The sequence below is a fragment of the Perca fluviatilis genome, chromosome 21 (assembly GCF_010015445.1).
Source record: "Perca fluviatilis chromosome 21, GENO_Pfluv_1.0, whole genome shotgun sequence".
Lineage (NCBI taxonomy): Eukaryota > Metazoa > Chordata > Actinopteri > Perciformes > Percidae > Perca > Perca fluviatilis.
Genome location: NC_053132.1, coordinates 8,596,018 through 8,613,789, shown reverse-complemented (window position 1 = coordinate 8,613,789; position 17,772 = coordinate 8,596,018). Strand labels below are relative to the sequence as shown.

The 17,772-nt window shown below is 42.6% G+C and overlaps 2 protein-coding genes and 1 non-coding gene across 4 annotated transcripts; 1 reads left to right on the top strand and 2 right to left on the bottom strand.

The window, feature by feature from the left end:
- Positions 1 to 4,125: 4,125 nt before the first annotated feature.
- Positions 4,126 to 11,944, bottom strand: fbxw10 (F-box and WD repeat domain containing 10). Its single transcript, XM_039787391.1, has 12 exons — positions 11,285 to 11,944; positions 10,241 to 10,393; positions 9,551 to 9,681; positions 9,244 to 9,351; positions 9,036 to 9,142; positions 8,748 to 8,951; positions 8,516 to 8,637; positions 7,479 to 7,633; positions 7,190 to 7,332; positions 5,607 to 5,765; positions 5,209 to 5,498; positions 4,126 to 5,126 (listed from the first exon to the last, which is right to left on the bottom strand). Exons 1-12 carry the CDS (start codon positions 11,796 to 11,798, stop codon positions 4,378 to 4,380), a joined length of 2,835 nt encoding a protein of 944 aa, XP_039643325.1. The 5' UTR covers positions 11,799 to 11,944; the 3' UTR covers positions 4,126 to 4,377.
- A 597-nt stretch (positions 11,945 to 12,541) lies between these two features.
- trnag-ccc lies at positions 12,542 to 12,612 on the bottom strand. The gene has a single exon. It is a non-coding gene; the product is annotated as a tRNA-Gly (tRNA).
- A 250-nt stretch (positions 12,613 to 12,862) lies between these two features.
- Positions 12,863 to 17,771, top strand: LOC120551062 (histone-lysine N-methyltransferase PRDM9-like). Of its 2 annotated transcripts, none has more exons than XM_039788204.1 (7): positions 12,863 to 12,974; positions 13,342 to 13,446; positions 13,536 to 13,631; positions 14,019 to 14,296; positions 14,492 to 14,559; positions 14,959 to 15,149; positions 15,319 to 17,771. In XM_039788204.1, the coding sequence occupies exons 2-7, from the start codon at positions 13,353 to 13,355 to the stop codon at positions 17,430 to 17,432; spliced, it is 2,841 nt and encodes a 946-aa protein (XP_039644138.1). In that variant the 5' UTR covers positions 12,863 to 12,974; positions 13,342 to 13,352; the 3' UTR covers positions 17,433 to 17,771. The 2 variants fall into 2 exon arrangements, with proteins under 2 accessions (XP_039644138.1, XP_039644139.1); XM_039788205.1 differs by having other exon boundaries at positions 12,863 to 12,978.
- Position 17,772: the final 1 nt, after the last annotated feature.

Here is a 17,772-nt window from a genome sequence, read left to right as displayed (position 1 = left end):
TCTGCCACATCCATCAGAATTATCATGCAAGGGCAGCAGCAGTTCACCCCACACGGACATTTTTGAATAATGCAAACTAAATAACTCACTTTTCAACAAAAAATGCACCAGCACCCATTTCAGAATCAAACCCCAACTGTAAAAGCCCCCTTTAAAGTGAGATTTTGTATGTGTGGGCATGCACGTGCAATTGCTTGGCCCACAAGCAATGGGGGTTTGTTCTTATCAGGTAACGTGCCCTCTCCAAAAAGCAAGAGCTCTGCTGGTATCAGGATTCAGAGGAGAGTAAACGTACTCGATATGAGCGAGCAGCTAAATAGTTTGTCAGACTGTGATTAAGTGCATGACTCAAACTATGAGGAAAGCACCGATAAAGATGTCCATTAGCTGTCCTGAACCCTCTCTCACACCGTCAGTGTCTTGCTGAGCTTTAAATAGAAACACTTGTGTTTATTGTGGAGATGTTGTTGTTGCCAGTCACCATTTACCGTATGTGACAAAAGACTATTTTTCATAGAAAAATGGTTTCAAATGCCTCCTCCGTGAGTTATCAAGAAAAGTACAATCCAACGCAAGGCCTCTAATCCTCGGCGGCAGCCCTGGGCCCACTTAATTGTTTTGTTCTTCTTCTGTGGTACATGAAGACCTTTGTAGTCCAGTTTTACAATTCATTTTCTGTTCATTTTTGTGGCAGGAAGTAGAGTCAGATGCCGTTTGTCGTAACTTTTTGAACTTGTGAATTGCCTTCTTGTTCCAAGGTGCCACCCCCTCTTACACCCCCCTCACACGATATGCGTCTACTGACCTCTAAATAGGGAAGTTTTATGCAGTTGACCTTTGACTTTTACGTCTCCGTATTTATGTCTGAGAAAATAGTGAAATTATGACACTTAACACTGTCGCCTACATGTGTATGGAGCTGCTCTGTGAAGACTGGGGGCCATTGAGACCACAGGTCATTCCATGACACCCTTCTCTCTTATTTAATAGCGACGCACTGAAACACATTCACACTGACATGCCATGAAAATCTAACAACACCACATTCGAATAGATTGTAAAGCCAGTAGTAGTAGTTTTAGACTGCGTTGAAATTCTGCTCTTATTTCTTTTGAGAGTATTCAATTTTAGAGCAACATACAGAGTGAAAGATGGTACGGTGCAATTTTACATGCAGTTTACACTGATTACAAGATTGTATCTAAATAATTGTGAAGTAATACAGTTAACGCTAGACATTATCTTTACAAAAATACGTAGAACAGGTGAGACTTGAAACTGCCAAAGCATTGATGATTGGCTGAAACATTCAGGACTAGCCCCTGAACGGCTCTACGAACCGGTCTAACTGGGCCCCCAGAGGACAAGTACTAAACAAATGGTGGTGTCTGTGAATGATGGCACAGAAACATCCAATTTTAAATGTAATGTATGCCATAGCCTCTGGTGCTAAAGCACCGGTGTGTTTGATTTTGTTTTTGTTTGTTTTTGTATTAGAACGTGAATATGAGTAAACAAACAAAATCACGAGCGAGGAGGAAAAAATCTCTGTACCTTAACAGTGCGATTACACAATGGCTCTTTATATGGAATAAGGCATGTCCATCAACCTCAGCTAATTCAGGTGTCACCTCTGCAGCCCATATCGGCCCTCTTTGACATGTGTTAGCACTGAGCCATCTGTGAGTAACAACTTAACACAATCATCTGTTGGGGGTTAGTCTTGTACACGAGGAGCTAGACGCCAGCAGTAGCCTTTTTGATCATCTTCCTGATGTGTGGTCACAGTGGTTTCACTCTGCTCTTTTTTGGCTCAATCAATGGCCCTTGAACACAGCAAGGTCCAACTCCACCAAACAAGAACCTGCCCGCTGCAGAGGTACCCCCGAGATCCAATCAATGAGCAATCAGGTTCCCTCTTATCTATTTGACTTGGCTGGATGTGGATGTAAATCAGTCCCATATCTTAGTAATGGTGTTCCTGTTAATTTGCCTCCCTTCGTTCTGGCTGTATCCCCTTTCGCTTATGATCTCTATCTGCAAATGAGGTCAGAAAGGCATATGGATCTTGTTACTGAATCTTAACAGGGAATGTTTGGAAACAGTGCTGGCCGTGTGGCCTGGCGTTTAAAGCTGTCCCAAGATCAAGGCACTTGTCGTCACTCCCATGTGTTGATGTCACTGCTCCGTCGGGGCCTTGAAGTTGTTTATTATGATCCTTGTTTAAGCTTCGCTTTTAGCTCTCCAGCGGGTCTCCAGGATACAGCACAGTATATGGCTGCCTTTCAGAACAATGTCCAGAGTTGGCTTTCCACAATGGGGAGATTTAGTCACTGTTCTTATCACAAGTCAGTTCCCTGCGAGAATGGTGTGATTTGCATATTCATTGAGCTTTTGATGCCGCTCTCGTTAAACCTGGCAACGGTGTGATATCTGGACAGCTCCAGGGCGAGTCAGCCACCCGTCTGAGTGACATGCAAATACAAAACATAATGCAGATCATAATTTGGTTAATCACATTCTATATACCATGACTGGCCTGGACTAACCTAGTCTGGAAAGAGGGTTCTAGTCTAAATCGAGTTAAGAGTTTAAACCTGCTGCTGACACAGCATCACCAAAATTTAAAAATGAATTTGGCAAATGAACTATGATGCAAATATGCGCCTTTGGAGATGGAGATCGATGTAGAGCAAAGGTCAGCTGGGTCATACTGAATCGTCTTTTGTCGCCTCCACTTCCCTTAAAACCTTCTTTCACAGCGAGAGCGAGACATTTCTTTCAAGCTTCTCCTCATGCATAAATAAACCTGAACCCTCCTCTCCCCAGCCAACTAAAGGGTGCAGAAGGTCTAAGAGCATTCCTCCATGAAGACTTTCCCTTTTCTAACTTTGCTTTGATTTTACGCTCATTATCCCCCCTGCAGCTCTGCCGGTCCTGGACAAGAGACTCCATACCTGATAAAACAATGGGGGAGCTGTGCTGCATGGTGAAGCTAAGCTGAGCTCGGGGTGTCAGGAGGGGATTGCATTGTGTCTGCCTACGTCACACTGCCACAGGAGGAAAAAGGGGGAGACCCCATTATCCCCAGTTTTCTGCAGACTAAATTAATTAGCAGCAGAACGCTCCTGAAAGAAGAGATTCTCCAAAGTGGGACGTCTTAGCCAGTCAGTTCTCCTCATAACCCATTGTTATTCACGGGTGCCCAGCTGTTGTGCTGCTGCTGTCAAAGCAGAGGACCTTCTCCCTGATCTTCAACCTCCTCGCCCCTAATGATGCCCTCAAGGCACTGGGGCTAGAGGGCAGGTGGCAGGGTGAAGGGTCTCTCTGGGTGGGACAAACTCCTATCACTCTGATGACTTCACTCAGTGGAGTAGAAATCAACAAAGATTTGCTGTTGCTTGATTAGTGAAGGAGTGTTTTTCAAGATGATTCATTAACTGAAGGAAAATCAGTAGTTGAGAATATTTTCCCAATGAAAAAATTTGAGAAAAAAAACACATGATTCGCGATTTGCTCTCTGTGCACCGCTAGGTAGGGCGCAGAGCAAAGCGCAGCGCAGGTATTCGTCATCGAGGGTGCCAAGGAAGCTATTTACCGTTGCTAGGTAACGACATGCTGTCATCTCATTGGTTGCGCTTTCGAAAGGTCAGCGGCAACTAGGTCAAAGTTGAAATAATTCGAACTTTGAGCGCAGCGCAGCGCAAAGCGGCAAATCCGAGCAGTGCGCAACGCCAGGGGTAGCGCAGCGACTAGTTGGGCGCCACCGCCCTCCCCATAAGAAATCAATGGAACGGCTGGCGCAATGCGGTTTTGCCGCCTATCATGTGTAGGCAGCTTAACTGTTGGAATCTGAGAAAACATAGAGTTAATCACCAAAAAAGAATGATTTCTGTTTCAATGCAATCAAACTTTAAATGCAAACTACCTAAAATATGTAAAAGACGCTGCATAAACACTGAATTAACTGTGTGCTTCTCCCTCCTTTTATTAACATTAACAGAATATATTAATGGCCGATACATTCAACTTAAAAAAAAAGAATATTTAAAAAAATGCAACAACAACAAAGTAAAAAATGCAAACAAACAACTAATGATAACTGATAAAAAAAATCAAGCCATAAATGAACAGATTCTAAATAAAGTAAAAAAGTAAAATAAAATCTAAAGCATACTGCAAAACTACTGTGTAATAATAACCCTGGGTCCTGGTCCAGCCATAGTCAGATGATACAATACTGACCCCTAGTGGAGTTTTAATGAAACCTCACATTTAAAAGATATGGTGCCTTGGACAAACAGAGATGTCAAGAACACCCACAGTGCAAGTGGAGATAGAGTTCTGCTCACAAATAATATCATAAAAAATAACAAATTATGTGACTTTTTTCAGTGTTTTCTCCGGCTTCTTATTCCTGTTGGACAGTTTTTGCTCACAGTTGTGCACGAGATCCTTCTTGGCCCAACAATCTTCCAGCTGGTTTACTGTGAGCAGCCTGAATCCTCCCTGCTCTCTGAATGGACCTTTCACAGACACAGGGCTGATCCTGGGCCAGCGGCTGCTAGTTTTCATGGAGCGCTCCGGATTAGGTAGCGAAATCATGAGCATGCACTCAGGAGCCTGTGGCCCGTCTTTGGCACTTGTTGTAAATCCACTCGCTCTCTTGATGGCCCTATGTGTGTCGGCACTGTGAGGCTGTTCTTTTTTAGAAAATGAACAGGGATGGTGTCTCCTCTGAGTGTCCGGGGCAGTGGAGACATTGCTGCCTTTGATTGTGTTTGCCATGTTGTGACTGACAGCTCTCTTTAAAATTGGAAGACAGGTCTTGGCCCTCCTGGGATGAACATCGTGTGTGCGCCACGTCTGACTCTGCAGGCTCTGCTTCAGGTCACAGTGCAGAGGATCCTGAGACGTGTGAGGGCCCCAGGAATCTCGCAGCCTGGCGTTCCACTCCATGTTGATGCTGTCTTCATCCGTGCACTGCGCCTTCTGGATGGCGTTGATCCTGAGGAGGATGGAGTCCCGTGTCAGAGGATGATGAAGCCCCCTCCTCTTGATCCGTTCACTCGTTGCCTTCTCACTCAGCATCACTGACTGTTTAGCAGCCGCACAGCGCTCTCTGGCTATGAAGGAAAGGTTTCCCTTACAACAACTCATCTTAAAACACATTCCGACTATTTTTGACACATACTTGAGCGTGCTTACCTTGTGCTTGACATTTAGTGGAGCTAGGCAGGAAGCAGGTGTGGTAGTGCAGCTCAGCTCTCTCTGGTTTCCGGTTGTTACGGTCGTGCATCTTTTGGCTGGGCGAAGTCCCCTGTGCCGCGTGATCGTCCCTGCCAGAGGTGAAAGGAACCTTTCTGAGCGAAGCTGCAGATTTCTCAGAAAACAAACCATCCTGAGCCACCACATCACCTTGGCCTCTCTCTGTGTAATCCCAGAACACTTTGGCAAACTGGTAGCGCTTCACACCGGATGTCGTGTTCACTAATATACTGAAGGAAAATGTGGGAAGATAATATGAGAGACAAATGCATTTGAAAGCCTTAACCCCACGCCATAAAAAAACAAAAAAAGGTTCCATGAGAGTGCATCTGACTCACCGGTTGTCATGGAAGTGCAGGGACAGTATTCGTCCTGTTTCAGCCTCTGCCGTGATGTCTCTCAGACAATCTCCGGTGAGGAAATTAAATATGCGAATCTTTCCGTCCACACAGCCGGTAATGACACGGAGGTAGACGAGAGTCAGAGATTTGACCTCCCTGCAGAAAAGTAAACTTTTAATTCAACATTTGGGGTCATTAGAACATGTATTAGACAGACTATTAGACTGTATAAAATATGGATGTAGTCTTTGTGACGTCACTCCAAGGTTACTCAAGAGCCAAAATGAAGCTCAAATTGGGCGGCTCCCGGCAGCTTTGGCCGTCGCCATCTTGGCAGCGCCTCACGTCACCTAATCTGGAATTGTCAGACCTTCCTCCACAGCGCCGCGGGGGAGGGTCTGGCTAGCCCACACAATATTCCAGGATGGGAGATAAAAGGTGCTTTGGTTTATTGGCATTTCTTTAAAACAATCACAATCGTCTTGGGCATCGCTTAACTCCAGACTCAATGACGGTGCCTCTGCAAAATAGCTTCGGGAAGGAACTTGTTTTGGTGGAACATGTGTACGTTCAAAAGTTGTTTTAGTCGTGCAACAGAAAACTCAGATTGGACAGATAGTCTAGCTAGCTGTCTGGATTGACCCTGCAGAGATCTGAGGAGCAGTTAACCATAGTCCTCAGAAATCCACCGGAGTTAAGAATGCCAACACAAAAAGCCTACACATTATCCGCGGTAAAACCCCGAGGTAGGGCGCAGAGCAGAGAGGCAAAGCGCAGCGCAGGTATGCAACATCGTTGTTTCTGGAATTGGTTGCGCCTTAAAAGGTCAGCGGCAACGAGGTCAAAGTTGAAATAATTTGTACTTTGAGCGCAGCTTCATTCAAATAATGGCAAAGATGTGGAGCGTGGATGGAGCTGAGGCGGGCCGAATAAAGCCTACAGTACAGTTCTGGCTTCCTGTAACGGCAGCAACCTGTCACTCAAAGCTACACGCCCTTAATAATGCACAACTTTAAGCCTGAATTTAACTAAAATGGGTAAGTTTTTTTTTTTTTAACCAGGCTGTGAACATTGGAGGTGGAAGTAACAAATTACATTTACTCTTGTTACTCTAACAAAGTCGTTCTTTTTGTGTTCTTTCTAAAGTAATTTTACTTTAACTTAAGTACTTTTTTTATCACAGGTATCGTACTTTGCTACATTTCATGTTGCAACCGTTGCAGGGTAAAAAACAAGTCCCATTCAGTCGTGAGAATGGAACAGAAGAAAGATATACATCAGGAAGATAAATCAGCAGCTGCAGGTGTGTCTGCGGCTGCATGAGGGCTGAGCACTCAGCTGACACTCCGGAAGAGACGCGTGTTGTAAATGTTTACGTTCACCAGCCCAGAGTCGCCGGGCCTACTATTAAGTGCACAACAATTCAATCGAGTTAAGGATCAAATTCACTTCCTTATGGGTTATGGTTAACATTATCATACCTCAGCATATTTAACATAAGGGGCTGTGTTCCTGATATTGTTCCACTAGTGTGTGCATGTACTTTCTGGGCATATCAACTCCAGAGGTTTCTTGCTTACTTTGGGTGGCTAAAGGTCATGAGGCGCTCTTTAGCATCACAGTTGATGCTCCAGGCCATGACCTGACCGCTGCAGTCCCCCGATAAAAAGTGCCATTCGTCGACAAACAGGCACTTCACTGAGCTCCTGTGGGCATCAATCACCTTCAGGAAAGTAGTGCGTTATACAAAAAAGTGAACAAACGCAAATTATTAATTTTACATGACATACTGTTTACATACTGTATGTAAAAAAAAAAAAGAAAGAAAAAGTATGTAAATTGTTCTCCACAAATGACTCGCATTCTCACTCTGAGCAACGATGCATTCTCCATGTCCCATATTTTGACAAGGCCCCGTTTGCAGCTGCTGTAGACCAGCCTTGTCTTGATCCTCACACACTGGACAGGACTGGGGTGCTTGAAATGAAAATCCTCAAAATGCTTCCCTGTGTGTAGACTCCACACTGGCAGTGTGGTAGTACAGGTTTAGTTAACACTGATGTTGTAAAACATACGGACAAAAAGGGTTATCGTGTAACTCCTCTCGATAAGTAAACATAATGTACAGATAACAAATACAAGCAACTATAATGCAATCATATATGTGCAAGTCCAAAACTAGGGTACTGTTGTATGCCAATAACACTTTTGTTTATGAATGAGTATTAAAACATCCAGATTATCCATATTTCTGAAGATGAAATCATATATATATATATATATATATATATATATATATATATATATATATATAGTATATATATAGTACAGGCCAAAAGTTTGGACACACCTTCTCATTCAATGCGTTTCCTTTTTATTTTCATGACTATTTACATTATAGATTCTCACTGAATGCATCAAAACTATGAATGAACACATATGGAATTATGTACTTAACAAAAAAGTGTGAAATAACTGAAAACATGTCTTATATTTTAGATTCTTCAAAGTAGCCACCCTTTGCTTTTTTATTAATAAGGGAAAACATTCCACTAATTAACCCTGACAAAGCACACCTGTGAAGTGAAAACCATTTCAGGTGACTACCTCATGAAGCTCATTGAGAGAACACCAAGGGTTTGCAGAGTTATCAAAAAAAGCAAAGGGTGGCTACTTTGAAGAATCTAAAATATAAGACATGTTTTCAGTTATTTCACACTTTTTTGTTAAGTACATAATTCCATATGTGTTCATTCATAGTTTTGATGCCTTCAGTGAGAATCTACAATGTAAATAGTCATGAAAATAAAGAAACACATTGAATGAGAAGGTGTGTCCAAACTTTTGGCCTGTACTGTAGAAATATATATATGAACAATAAAATACGTCCTTTAAAGGCTACTAACCTTTTACTATACAGTCTTTGGCTCCTGACACAAGTCTGTCATCGTGGACATCCAGGCAGTTGACGGTGCCAGTGTGACCGTACAGCATCATCAAACACTTGGCATTCTTCAAACTCCAACATCTACAGGTGTGATGAAACAACAACAAAAAAAACACCCACCCTATCAAATCTGCGTCAGTCGCAAGGAGGAATTTATCCTCATCAGTATCCAGCTCCCATCTCCCCCTCACCTGATACTCGCATCGCAGCTCGCCGTTATCAGCAGGTCTCTGTCCTCGCATAGCAGCGCTGCCCGGATGCCGCCAACATGGCCCTTCATCACTAACACGACTTTTGTGTACGACTCCACATAAAGCAGACGCACCACGCGGTCCTTGGAGCCCATGGCCATAAACGATCCACCTCTGTAGTCCATTACCCGCTGTGGGTCCTCTCTGTCGAACCGAACACAACCTAATTACATCAGTAATGTTTTTATTCCGATGTGCGGAATAAAAAAGGTAAGTGAACACACTAACTTGTCCAGCAGCACTGTGGTAAAGTATGCACCACAATAAACATTGCGCTCTTCCATTTGCACCGTCTTGGTTTGGATTTTGGCATAAGCTCCTTCAAATGGCTTGACCTGTTAAATAAAAAGTCAAAGAACAGACAATTCGCATATTGACAAGCATATTTTTTGGTACAAAAATGAAATGTACAGAGCTAGAGTGTTGATTTGTTGACCTTTTGGACACTAGGATGAATATCCCCCGTCTCATCATCCTTGACGGGTACCGGGACTTCAACGATGTTGGCGTAAGTAGAACTGACTATATTATTACCTTTGGAGCTCTAGAACAGAAAAAAAAAACATTACTGGCATTCTCATTAAGGAGAAAGAATAACACCACACTTGTTACATTTACATCAGTTTTGATTCCATCCTCATCACCAAAACTACAAAAACTTTTCACACTTCTAAATATACAAATCTTTTATGTATGATTTAATATTCATGTGACTAAAATAATTAAACATAGAAATGCTCCACCTTCATCATTGCCATAACTTGATCCTGAAAAAGTCTTCGGAACTTGATTTCCTCCACTGTTTCCTGTGCTAGTTGCCACCAGTATTGACAAACCTTCTGGCAGCGTCTCAAAGTGGGCTCATCTAACAGACCTGGTAGAAGACACACATGTACAGTTTAATGTTGGCATACGTACAATATTACTAACTGTGAGAGTTTACAGACTAAAAGTATTTTAGACTTTAGTAATACATATTTTTCACCTGCAGAAAGAGGTCAGTGGGAGCAGGCAAACATTGGTTGCTTGGCAGAGCTTTCTTGTTCTTACATTGAAGGGCTACCCACTTGAATGGGGTGGATTTAACAAGAGCATTCTTGAATATTGAAGTTGCATCCCCATAGTACCATTAGACTGGCTCAGTTTAAGGACAAGGCAATGCACACTTCAGATTGAACATAGAGACAGTGAAAGGTCGACTCCACTACTGTTTGACTGTGTATCAGTATCGTGAAGTGCTAAAGAAGTGCACAAATTAATTTGCAACATGTACAATATTTTATGTTGCATAAAAATAACATACCAGAAAACAAATATATCAAGAATACAAATCTGGCAGCCTGCGAACACTGCATGTCTTTCTGTTGACAGTAACACAAGGACTGCATTTCATTTCGTTAGTGTGTTTACCTATGTGTTCACTGTTGACTTACCTAGTATCCTCTTCGACAGATCAACTGGTAGGCAGCCTATGAAGTCTAGGTACCGGCTGACTCCAGACACAGACTTTGAGGATCCAGGCACCACCATGAGAGCGGGGTCGTCATCGCTGACCCGATCATGCCGACTGGTCCTGCGACTACTCGCTGGAAAGGAGCAAAAGTTTATCATAAGGCAAGAAGTATTAATAATCAAAACTAGCAATGCAATTTGTGTGTCACAGAGCAAAGATCTTTTATTAAATAAAGCTCTTACAGAAGTACATATCAACATTTCACACTGTATATAGCCAACCAATCTGTATTTTTTTCAAGTTCCTGGATATTAAAAACGTATTTAATTTTTGCAATGTTGAACCAGAATGTTTAATGCATTTATTTTACCATTATATACATTCAGTTGCTTTTTGGATTCAAAGGAAAGATTAGATATTGTGTAAAACGAATCATCATATCAAAATTGAGTGTAAAATGTCATACATTTTGAACATGATGAATATAGAATTGAATTAATTGTAAACTTTTGGTAAAAAATAACAAAAGTTACCCAAATTGTACTGGATTTAAATGTGAATATAAAATCTTAAGACTTACAATTATATTTCATTTTTATTTATCTTTATTGAAATGTATATTCTTATTACTCTGTAGCATTATGTTGAGTACATGTCTGCAATGTCTTTTATTTTTAAAGTTTTATAAAGAAAAAGAAAAAGGGAGCAGCTCTAACAGTGTGTCCTTTGCCGACATCTAGCGGTAGCCAGTGGGAATTGCAGTGCACGGGTCTTTTGCAACCAAATAAATAAATGTAAATGTAAATGTAAATGGACTGTTTTTATATAGCGCTTTTCTAGTCTTAACGACTACTCAAAGCGCTTTAACATAGTACAGGAACCATTCACACACATTCTGTGGCCGAGGCTGCTGTACAAGGTGCCACCTGCTCATCAGGTAAACATTCACACACATTTATACTCCGATGGCGCAGCATCGGAGTATAAATGCAATATAAACCAATAAAACGTGTTGTCTTTTTACCATTAAATTGCAGAAAACCTCGTTTTTGTCTGACCAGAAGCACGCTGGTTAAATTAGCCACCATGCGTAACAGTTCCGAGTCACAGAGTGAGAGAAGACGGCAGAGATAACATGATTTCATCCAGTCAGGGCTGCTGTTGAACCATTCCCAGATCTCATTCATGTCCATGCCCAGTGGCTTCCCATCCTGCGGCCGGTTTGTCCCGCGGCACGGGTAATCCTGAGGTGAAGTTGGACTCCTCGCCCTGGCGTAAGTTAATAAAGTCCAAGAAGTTTCACCCAGCACACTCTGGATGCTTTCGAGCACTTGGATGTTTTTGCAACGTAAAAGCAGCTTCACCATGAACCTCCTCTTGAATTCATCCGACACCTTCCACAGACACCGCGAGGAAGCCGGTGGTTTGGGGGCAAACGCGCAAGATGGACATATCCCGCACATGTAGAGACATCCCTCCGCCGTTTTAGAGTCCAGCTGGCACGCCGACACACTTCTACCAAATTTAACGGACTTCATTTCGACGCTGAAATAGTTTGTGGCGCTCTCTGTTGGCTACGTCGTAACCATAGAAAGTATATAAGGTCGTTACCAGGCAACTGTTGTTGTTGTTTTTTTCCGTATAAAAACCTCGACAAACATCATTCAGCAGGTTGCCAGGCAACAGGTTGGATGCTCTCAAGGCTCAGCTAGCTAGCTAGCTATCGAGCTAACAGGTAATTAGTTTCAATCTCCAGCAGAGTAGTGTTAAGTAAAAGTCCTGCATTTAAGTAATAGTACAAAAAATTAGCTTCAATATATAATTAATTAAAGTATAAGAACTTGTAAAAAATTAACCATTTCAGTATAATGTTTGTTATATTATTGGATATGATTATTGATTCTAGCTACATCACTTTCATATTTCAGCTGGTAACCAGCTAGCTAAATGTTGTATTTTTTTTTCTTCTCAGAAATACAACCTACTAGGCCTTTATTATAATATGGTACAGTATGGGATATAAGATACAGTGTAAGGTGCAACGTAGCTAATATAATATATAGCCTATTACATTACAGCAATATAACATTGAATATCAATTGTAATATGGCATAGTCTGGTATGGTAAAATATAGTGTAGGGTATTTGCTGCAGTAGATAATACAGCGGTACCACAACAAAACTACTTGAGTTATCCATGGTATATTTTAAGATGCGACGTGTAGGTGATCACTTTGTTATTACAAAGATGTTTTTTGTTTTTAGGTGCAAAGAAAAAACGTGCGCCGCCCGGGAATCGAACCCGGGTCGCAAGAATGGGAATCTTGCATGATACCACTACACCAGCGGCGCAGATAAGCGAAAGGGTGAAGACAGTGTTTATATACTCGATTGATAAATTCATTTAAGTTATTGATTTAATCACAGTAACGTTATGTATGGTGTGACATGTTTAGGATAATAATGTAAGATACTGTAACACGTGCGACAGTAGGTAAACCGCAAATAGGTGAATGACTGACGTTGGCACTTTTATTTGGAAAAGAACAGAACTGCGTTAATGTGGACTTTTATGCTGAAAGTGCGTGGGATTTATTTTGCTTCCGGGAAGCGTCTTCGGTTTTGGATGGATAGATAGCTAACCCTAACAGCTCAAACCAACCGGTTTTGAACGATAACGTAGCTATATAACGGATATAGGCGTTGTGATTCGAGTAGGTATAAAGGTTTATATAGATTAATGTAGAAAGTATTAACTGGGAATGCGTTGCTTTGTATTATAATGCTAGTATTTATCTTTCTGATGCTTCTGTGATAGCCACATAGCAGCTAACATACTAACTATATGATATAATGCTGTCTTGTTAGCCATAACAAGCTAACTTGACAGCCCTCTTTGAACTGAATGTTATCAGGACTACTTCCCCGTCTGTATGCAATCTAAAGTCTGTTGCTGGCCGATGTTTACCAAGCTAGGCTAGCGTGCTAACATAAGCTTTCTATCTCTTGCTGTAGCCGTTAGCGTTTAGTATGTATTTCTGTGAGCATTTAAGATTCATAGTTTCCATCAACTCCACACAGAGTCTGCACTCATGTCGGGCAGGAGCACCGGTGTGGAGTGGGTAGAGACAACCGAGGAGGTTGTTATAACAGAGTGCATTCCCCCTGAAAACAACACACCTGCAGGTAACGTTATGATAAGTTTGATCATTTCACATTTAAACTGATAATATGACTTGTTTTCACATTCCTAAATAATGCCTTTGTTGTTCCAGTGATTGTTCCTGTTTTAGAGCCAGTAGAAACGCCAATTCAGAAGTTACTGGACACCGTGGGACATGGAGATAACCCAGAGGCCGGTGGTGGCTTTTGTAAGTATCCTTGGGCTTGATACAGTTTCCACATGATCTAAAGACACAAAGACATAAATATGCCAGAGTACAGCATTAATGTTGTATTATTCCTCCGCCTTATGAGAAGTTTCCTTTCTTTTAATGAAATTACATTATAAAATGAGACATGGCACAACAGTAGATTAAAAAAACTGACTCTATACTCATCTCATTGAGCTACACATCTGAAGCTTACAGAAGCCTGTAGAGTCCAAGCAGGTGCCGTAGTTAAAGGGTTTTATTGTAGACGGACTTCTAAATGTGCCATATTAATGTGCATGTTAGAAATATGTGTTAAATAGGTTGTTTTATACTGTGTATATATAAGTATAAAAAATCCAGTTACTGTGTTCTTCTGTTTTCCAGGTTGTGAGGAGTGTCTGCCTCTCTTCCAGGACCAGAGTGATCCCACTAACATTAACGGCCCATCTTTTATTCTTGACTTTCCAACGAGCAAGGGTCTTCCCCAGAGGGCCCTCCTCACTCTTCCCTATGGCCTCATGGTAGGCAGATCTAGTATTCCCAGTGCAGGCATCGGGGTCATAAATCATGGACCGGTAGTGTCTCCGGGAATGCACTTTGGACCATATGAGGGAGAAGAGACAACAAGGGAAAATGCAATTGCAAGTGACTTCTCCTGGGAGGTGAGCTTGGATTTGATTTGTACAACTCTCTAAATACTTCATATTGTGGTTATTGCTATATATATGTGTGTGTGTGTGTGTGTGTGTGTGTGTGTGTGTGTGTGTGTGTGTGTGTGTGTGTGTGTGTGTGTGTGTGTGTGTGTGAGTGACAGTGAGTGTGTTTTGTCTTGAAAATACTCTTTCAATTTTCTGCAGATTTACAAAGAAAAAGATAAATATGAGTACATTGATGCTGCCAGAGAATCACACTCAAACTGGATGAGGTAATGCATTCAATTCTGCTGTTTTGACGGTTTCTCTATTAGCCCCAGAATTAATTTAAAAGAATACTCGACCAAATTAGCATTGCACTTCTATAACATTCCCATAGTCGTGATGGACAGCTTAGGGGGGGAAAAAAGTATTAAACTCAATGCAGCCGATTGTCTTTTTTATTTTTATTTTTTTAATTCCATGCATTTGTTTTTTTTGTCAAAACCTGGCACCTACAGTACCTTACCCACAGTGCAAGATTTGAGTGGGTTATGCATGTGTATGAATTTCAATGTTTTAGACACACTTTGTGTTTCTTAGTTGACCTTAGGTGCTCTCCTTTCATATCGCAGATGATGGTGCATCTAAAAATCTGTCCATGTTTATATTCCGTCTCTCTTCTTACGCAGGTACGTCAATTATGCTCGCAATGAAGACGAGACAAATTTGCTGGCGGTCCAGTACAAAGACAGCATCCTTTTTCATTGCTGTCGTGCCATACACCCTGGAGACGAGCTCATGGTGTGGCCCAGCAGCAAGTTTCTCACCCATTTTAGTGAAGCTTGGACCCAGGTGTGGGTTATGAAGTTGAATGCAGCAGGTACCTTTTTGCTATCTAAGCTTCACTAATCACAGAAAATTAGATATTTTGTAGTCATTCTTTATTGACTATTTTTTTAATTCTTACAATGCATATTATTTTTTTAATCTCGTCAATTTATGTTGACATGATTTTTATTTATTTTTTCCCTTTCTTTCCTACATTGTAGAGAGTAGCACAGCTGCGACATCTCAGATCTTCCTGTGCTCCCACTGTCAGCTGTCCTTCACTACGGAGTCCTTCCTCCAGCGACATACAGAACATGTCCACATGCAGCCTGAAGCGGACCGCACAACACCAGCTGCTGAGGCAGTTGAACCTGAAAACCTCGCGTCAAACGCTGAATCGGGTCACACTTCGGCATCCCTGGTGGTGTTGTCTGTTGATCCTGTCGAGTCCAAAACATGCGGTGATTGCGGGAAGATTTTCAAGCAAATACCTCACCTTAGGAGGCACAAGCTTTGCGTCCACTCAAACAAACGTCCCTACTGCTGCCCACAGTGCCGGCGGAGTTTTAGCCAGGCATCTGGCTTAATCAGACACCAACTAGTTCACAAAAAGCCGGCTGTGGTAAAAGAGACAAACGTTGTTCCTAATCAGGAAAAGATTCTGACAGAGAAGAAAGGGAGCTTGACTCCGAGGGCCGAACTTACTAACACTGCAGATTCAGCTGTGACTGAGGAAATGAAGGACAATAGTGAAAGTGAGAATGTACAAGAAGCAATGGATGTAACTGAAACTGAGAATACCACTGCAGGAGAGGCAGAAACATCCCACTCCAATTCAGACTGCGGTAAGAGCTGCACAAATGAAGCATCGCTGAAAAAGAACAAGGTGGCTGTCCATGAAAGGTTACGTCCGTACGTCTGCACCGCATGTCAGAAGTGCTTCGGCCAGTACAACGACCTCACCAGGCACCTGCAGCATCACCAAAAATCAAAAAGCAAACGGGGAGAAAAACCAAATGAGGCTCCAGAGGACTCTACCAGCATGCCCTTTAGCTGTGCTGAGTGTTCACTGACTTTTTCTTCAGTGGACTCCCTTCAGCAGCACATAACTGAGCATAACTCAGAGGAGATCACAGTGGAAATTCAAGAAGACGATCCGGTGCCTGCTGGCGATGATCAGAGCCACGATCCGGACTTCAGCCCGCATCCCTCCGTGGCTAAAACGGTTGAATCTATCCAAAAGCGTCAGAGGCCCCAGCGACTTGGAGCTAGATCTAAAATTTCTGCCATAACCAAGCTCATAGCTCCAAAACGAAGGGCGGCCGTCTGCAAGAAGCCGTTAGCCGGCCCTGCGCAGACTAACAGGACCGCCGCTGAACCAGAAGCACCTGCTGTCAGAAATGGAGAGTTATACAAATGGTTCAGCTGTAATCGCTGTAAGCGAACGTACGGAAACCCAGATGATCTCAAAGCACACAAGTGCGCTTTGAGACTGCACAAGTGTGGTCAGTGTGGGGCGACTTTCAACAAGTCTGGCTTCCTGAAAAGACACGAGAGGATGGTGCATGTAAATGCTAAATCGTACAGCTGTGACCGCTGTGATAAAGTCTTCGCCACGACCGGTAACCTGAAACAGCATCAGAAGAGCAACACTTGTATGAAGTATCACTGCACGTCGGAGCTTTTCCCATGCTCCTTTTGTCAGTTCTCCTTCACTATGAAGAGCTACCTTACTAAACACATCAAGAGGCACCACCCGGAGGAGTACCTGTCCCATCACGAGTCAGACGGCCTGGTGGATCAGCTGGAGGAAGAGGAAGAGGAGGCGGGGAAAGAATATGTATGCCCCCACTGCGGGAAGAGCTGTGCAAACGCCAAAGCGTTCAAATCCCACACGTGCTTCCAGCAGGTGAAGGTGCTGTACTTGTGCACCGACTGTGGGAAGAGCTTCACAAACCACTACGGTCTCAAGCAACACCAGCGCGTTCACACAGGCGAGAAGCCGTACAGCTGCCCCCACTGCAGCAAATGCTTCTCCTACACCGGCCAGCTCAACGTGCACCTCCGCACTCACACCGGGGAGAAGCCGTACCTGTGCACCCACTGCGGGGAGAGCTTCCGGCAGTCGGGAGACCTGAAGCGACACGAGAGGAAGCACACGGGGGTGAGGCCCTACAGCTGCCCCGAATGTTGTAAAAGCTTCAGCCGCCCCCAGAGTCTCAAAGCTCACCAAATGCTTCACCTGGGACAGCGAATGTTCGAATGCACCCAATGCGGGAAGAGCTTTTCCCGAAACTATCATCTCAGGAGACACCATCAGAAGATGCACTCATAGTCCCATTTGTAGGACTTTGGAAACGTCGTAGAGGAGCTTAAGTTGTTGCCAGTTGAAACTGAATTGCACTAAATAGTTGACTATTTTTAATGATTGTGCTCTTCAAGAGTTGCAGAGAATTTTGAATGTCCTGTACATAACATTATTTTAACTTATTCGTAAGTTTGTTTAAAGCTAAAGCATTTCTTACCCCAAAAGTGGATTTTTTACGTTAAAAATAAAAAAAATATATATATAAACACGTCATTCACTGCAATTAACAAAAGACACAACTTACATAAACAAATGCTTATTGTCTGTCAATGTCAATTAGCTTCAAAATAAAAACCACCAACTCGAC

What these genes read in the sequence shown, in the direction of transcription:
- fbxw10 (XM_039787391.1), bottom strand. Translation starts at nt 11,798, where the DNA reads ATGAAGTCCGTTAAATTTGGTAGAAGTGTGTCGGCGTGCCAGCTGGAC. An exon ending in TCTGTCGAAGAGGATACTAG is followed by an intron (nt 9,682 to 10,240) that starts GTAAGTCAACAG and finishes GTCTTCTACCAG; the next exon opens with GTCTGTTAGATGAGCCCACT. An exon ending in AAGTTATGGCAATGATGAAG is followed by an intron (nt 9,352 to 9,550) that starts GTGGAGCATTTC and finishes TTTCTGTTCTAG; the next exon opens with AGCTCCAAAGGTAATAATAT.
- LOC120551062 (XM_039788204.1), top strand. Translation starts at nt 13,353, where the DNA reads ATGTCGGGCAGGAGCACCGGTGTGGAGTGGGTAGAGACAACCGAGGAG. An exon ending in AGAGGCCGGTGGTGGCTTTT is followed by an intron (nt 13,632 to 14,018) that starts GTAAGTATCCTT and finishes TCTGTTTTCCAG; the next exon opens with GTTGTGAGGAGTGTCTGCCT. An exon ending in TATGAAGTTGAATGCAGCAG is followed by an intron (nt 15,150 to 15,318) that starts GTACCTTTTTGC and finishes CCTACATTGTAG; the next exon opens with AGAGTAGCACAGCTGCGACA.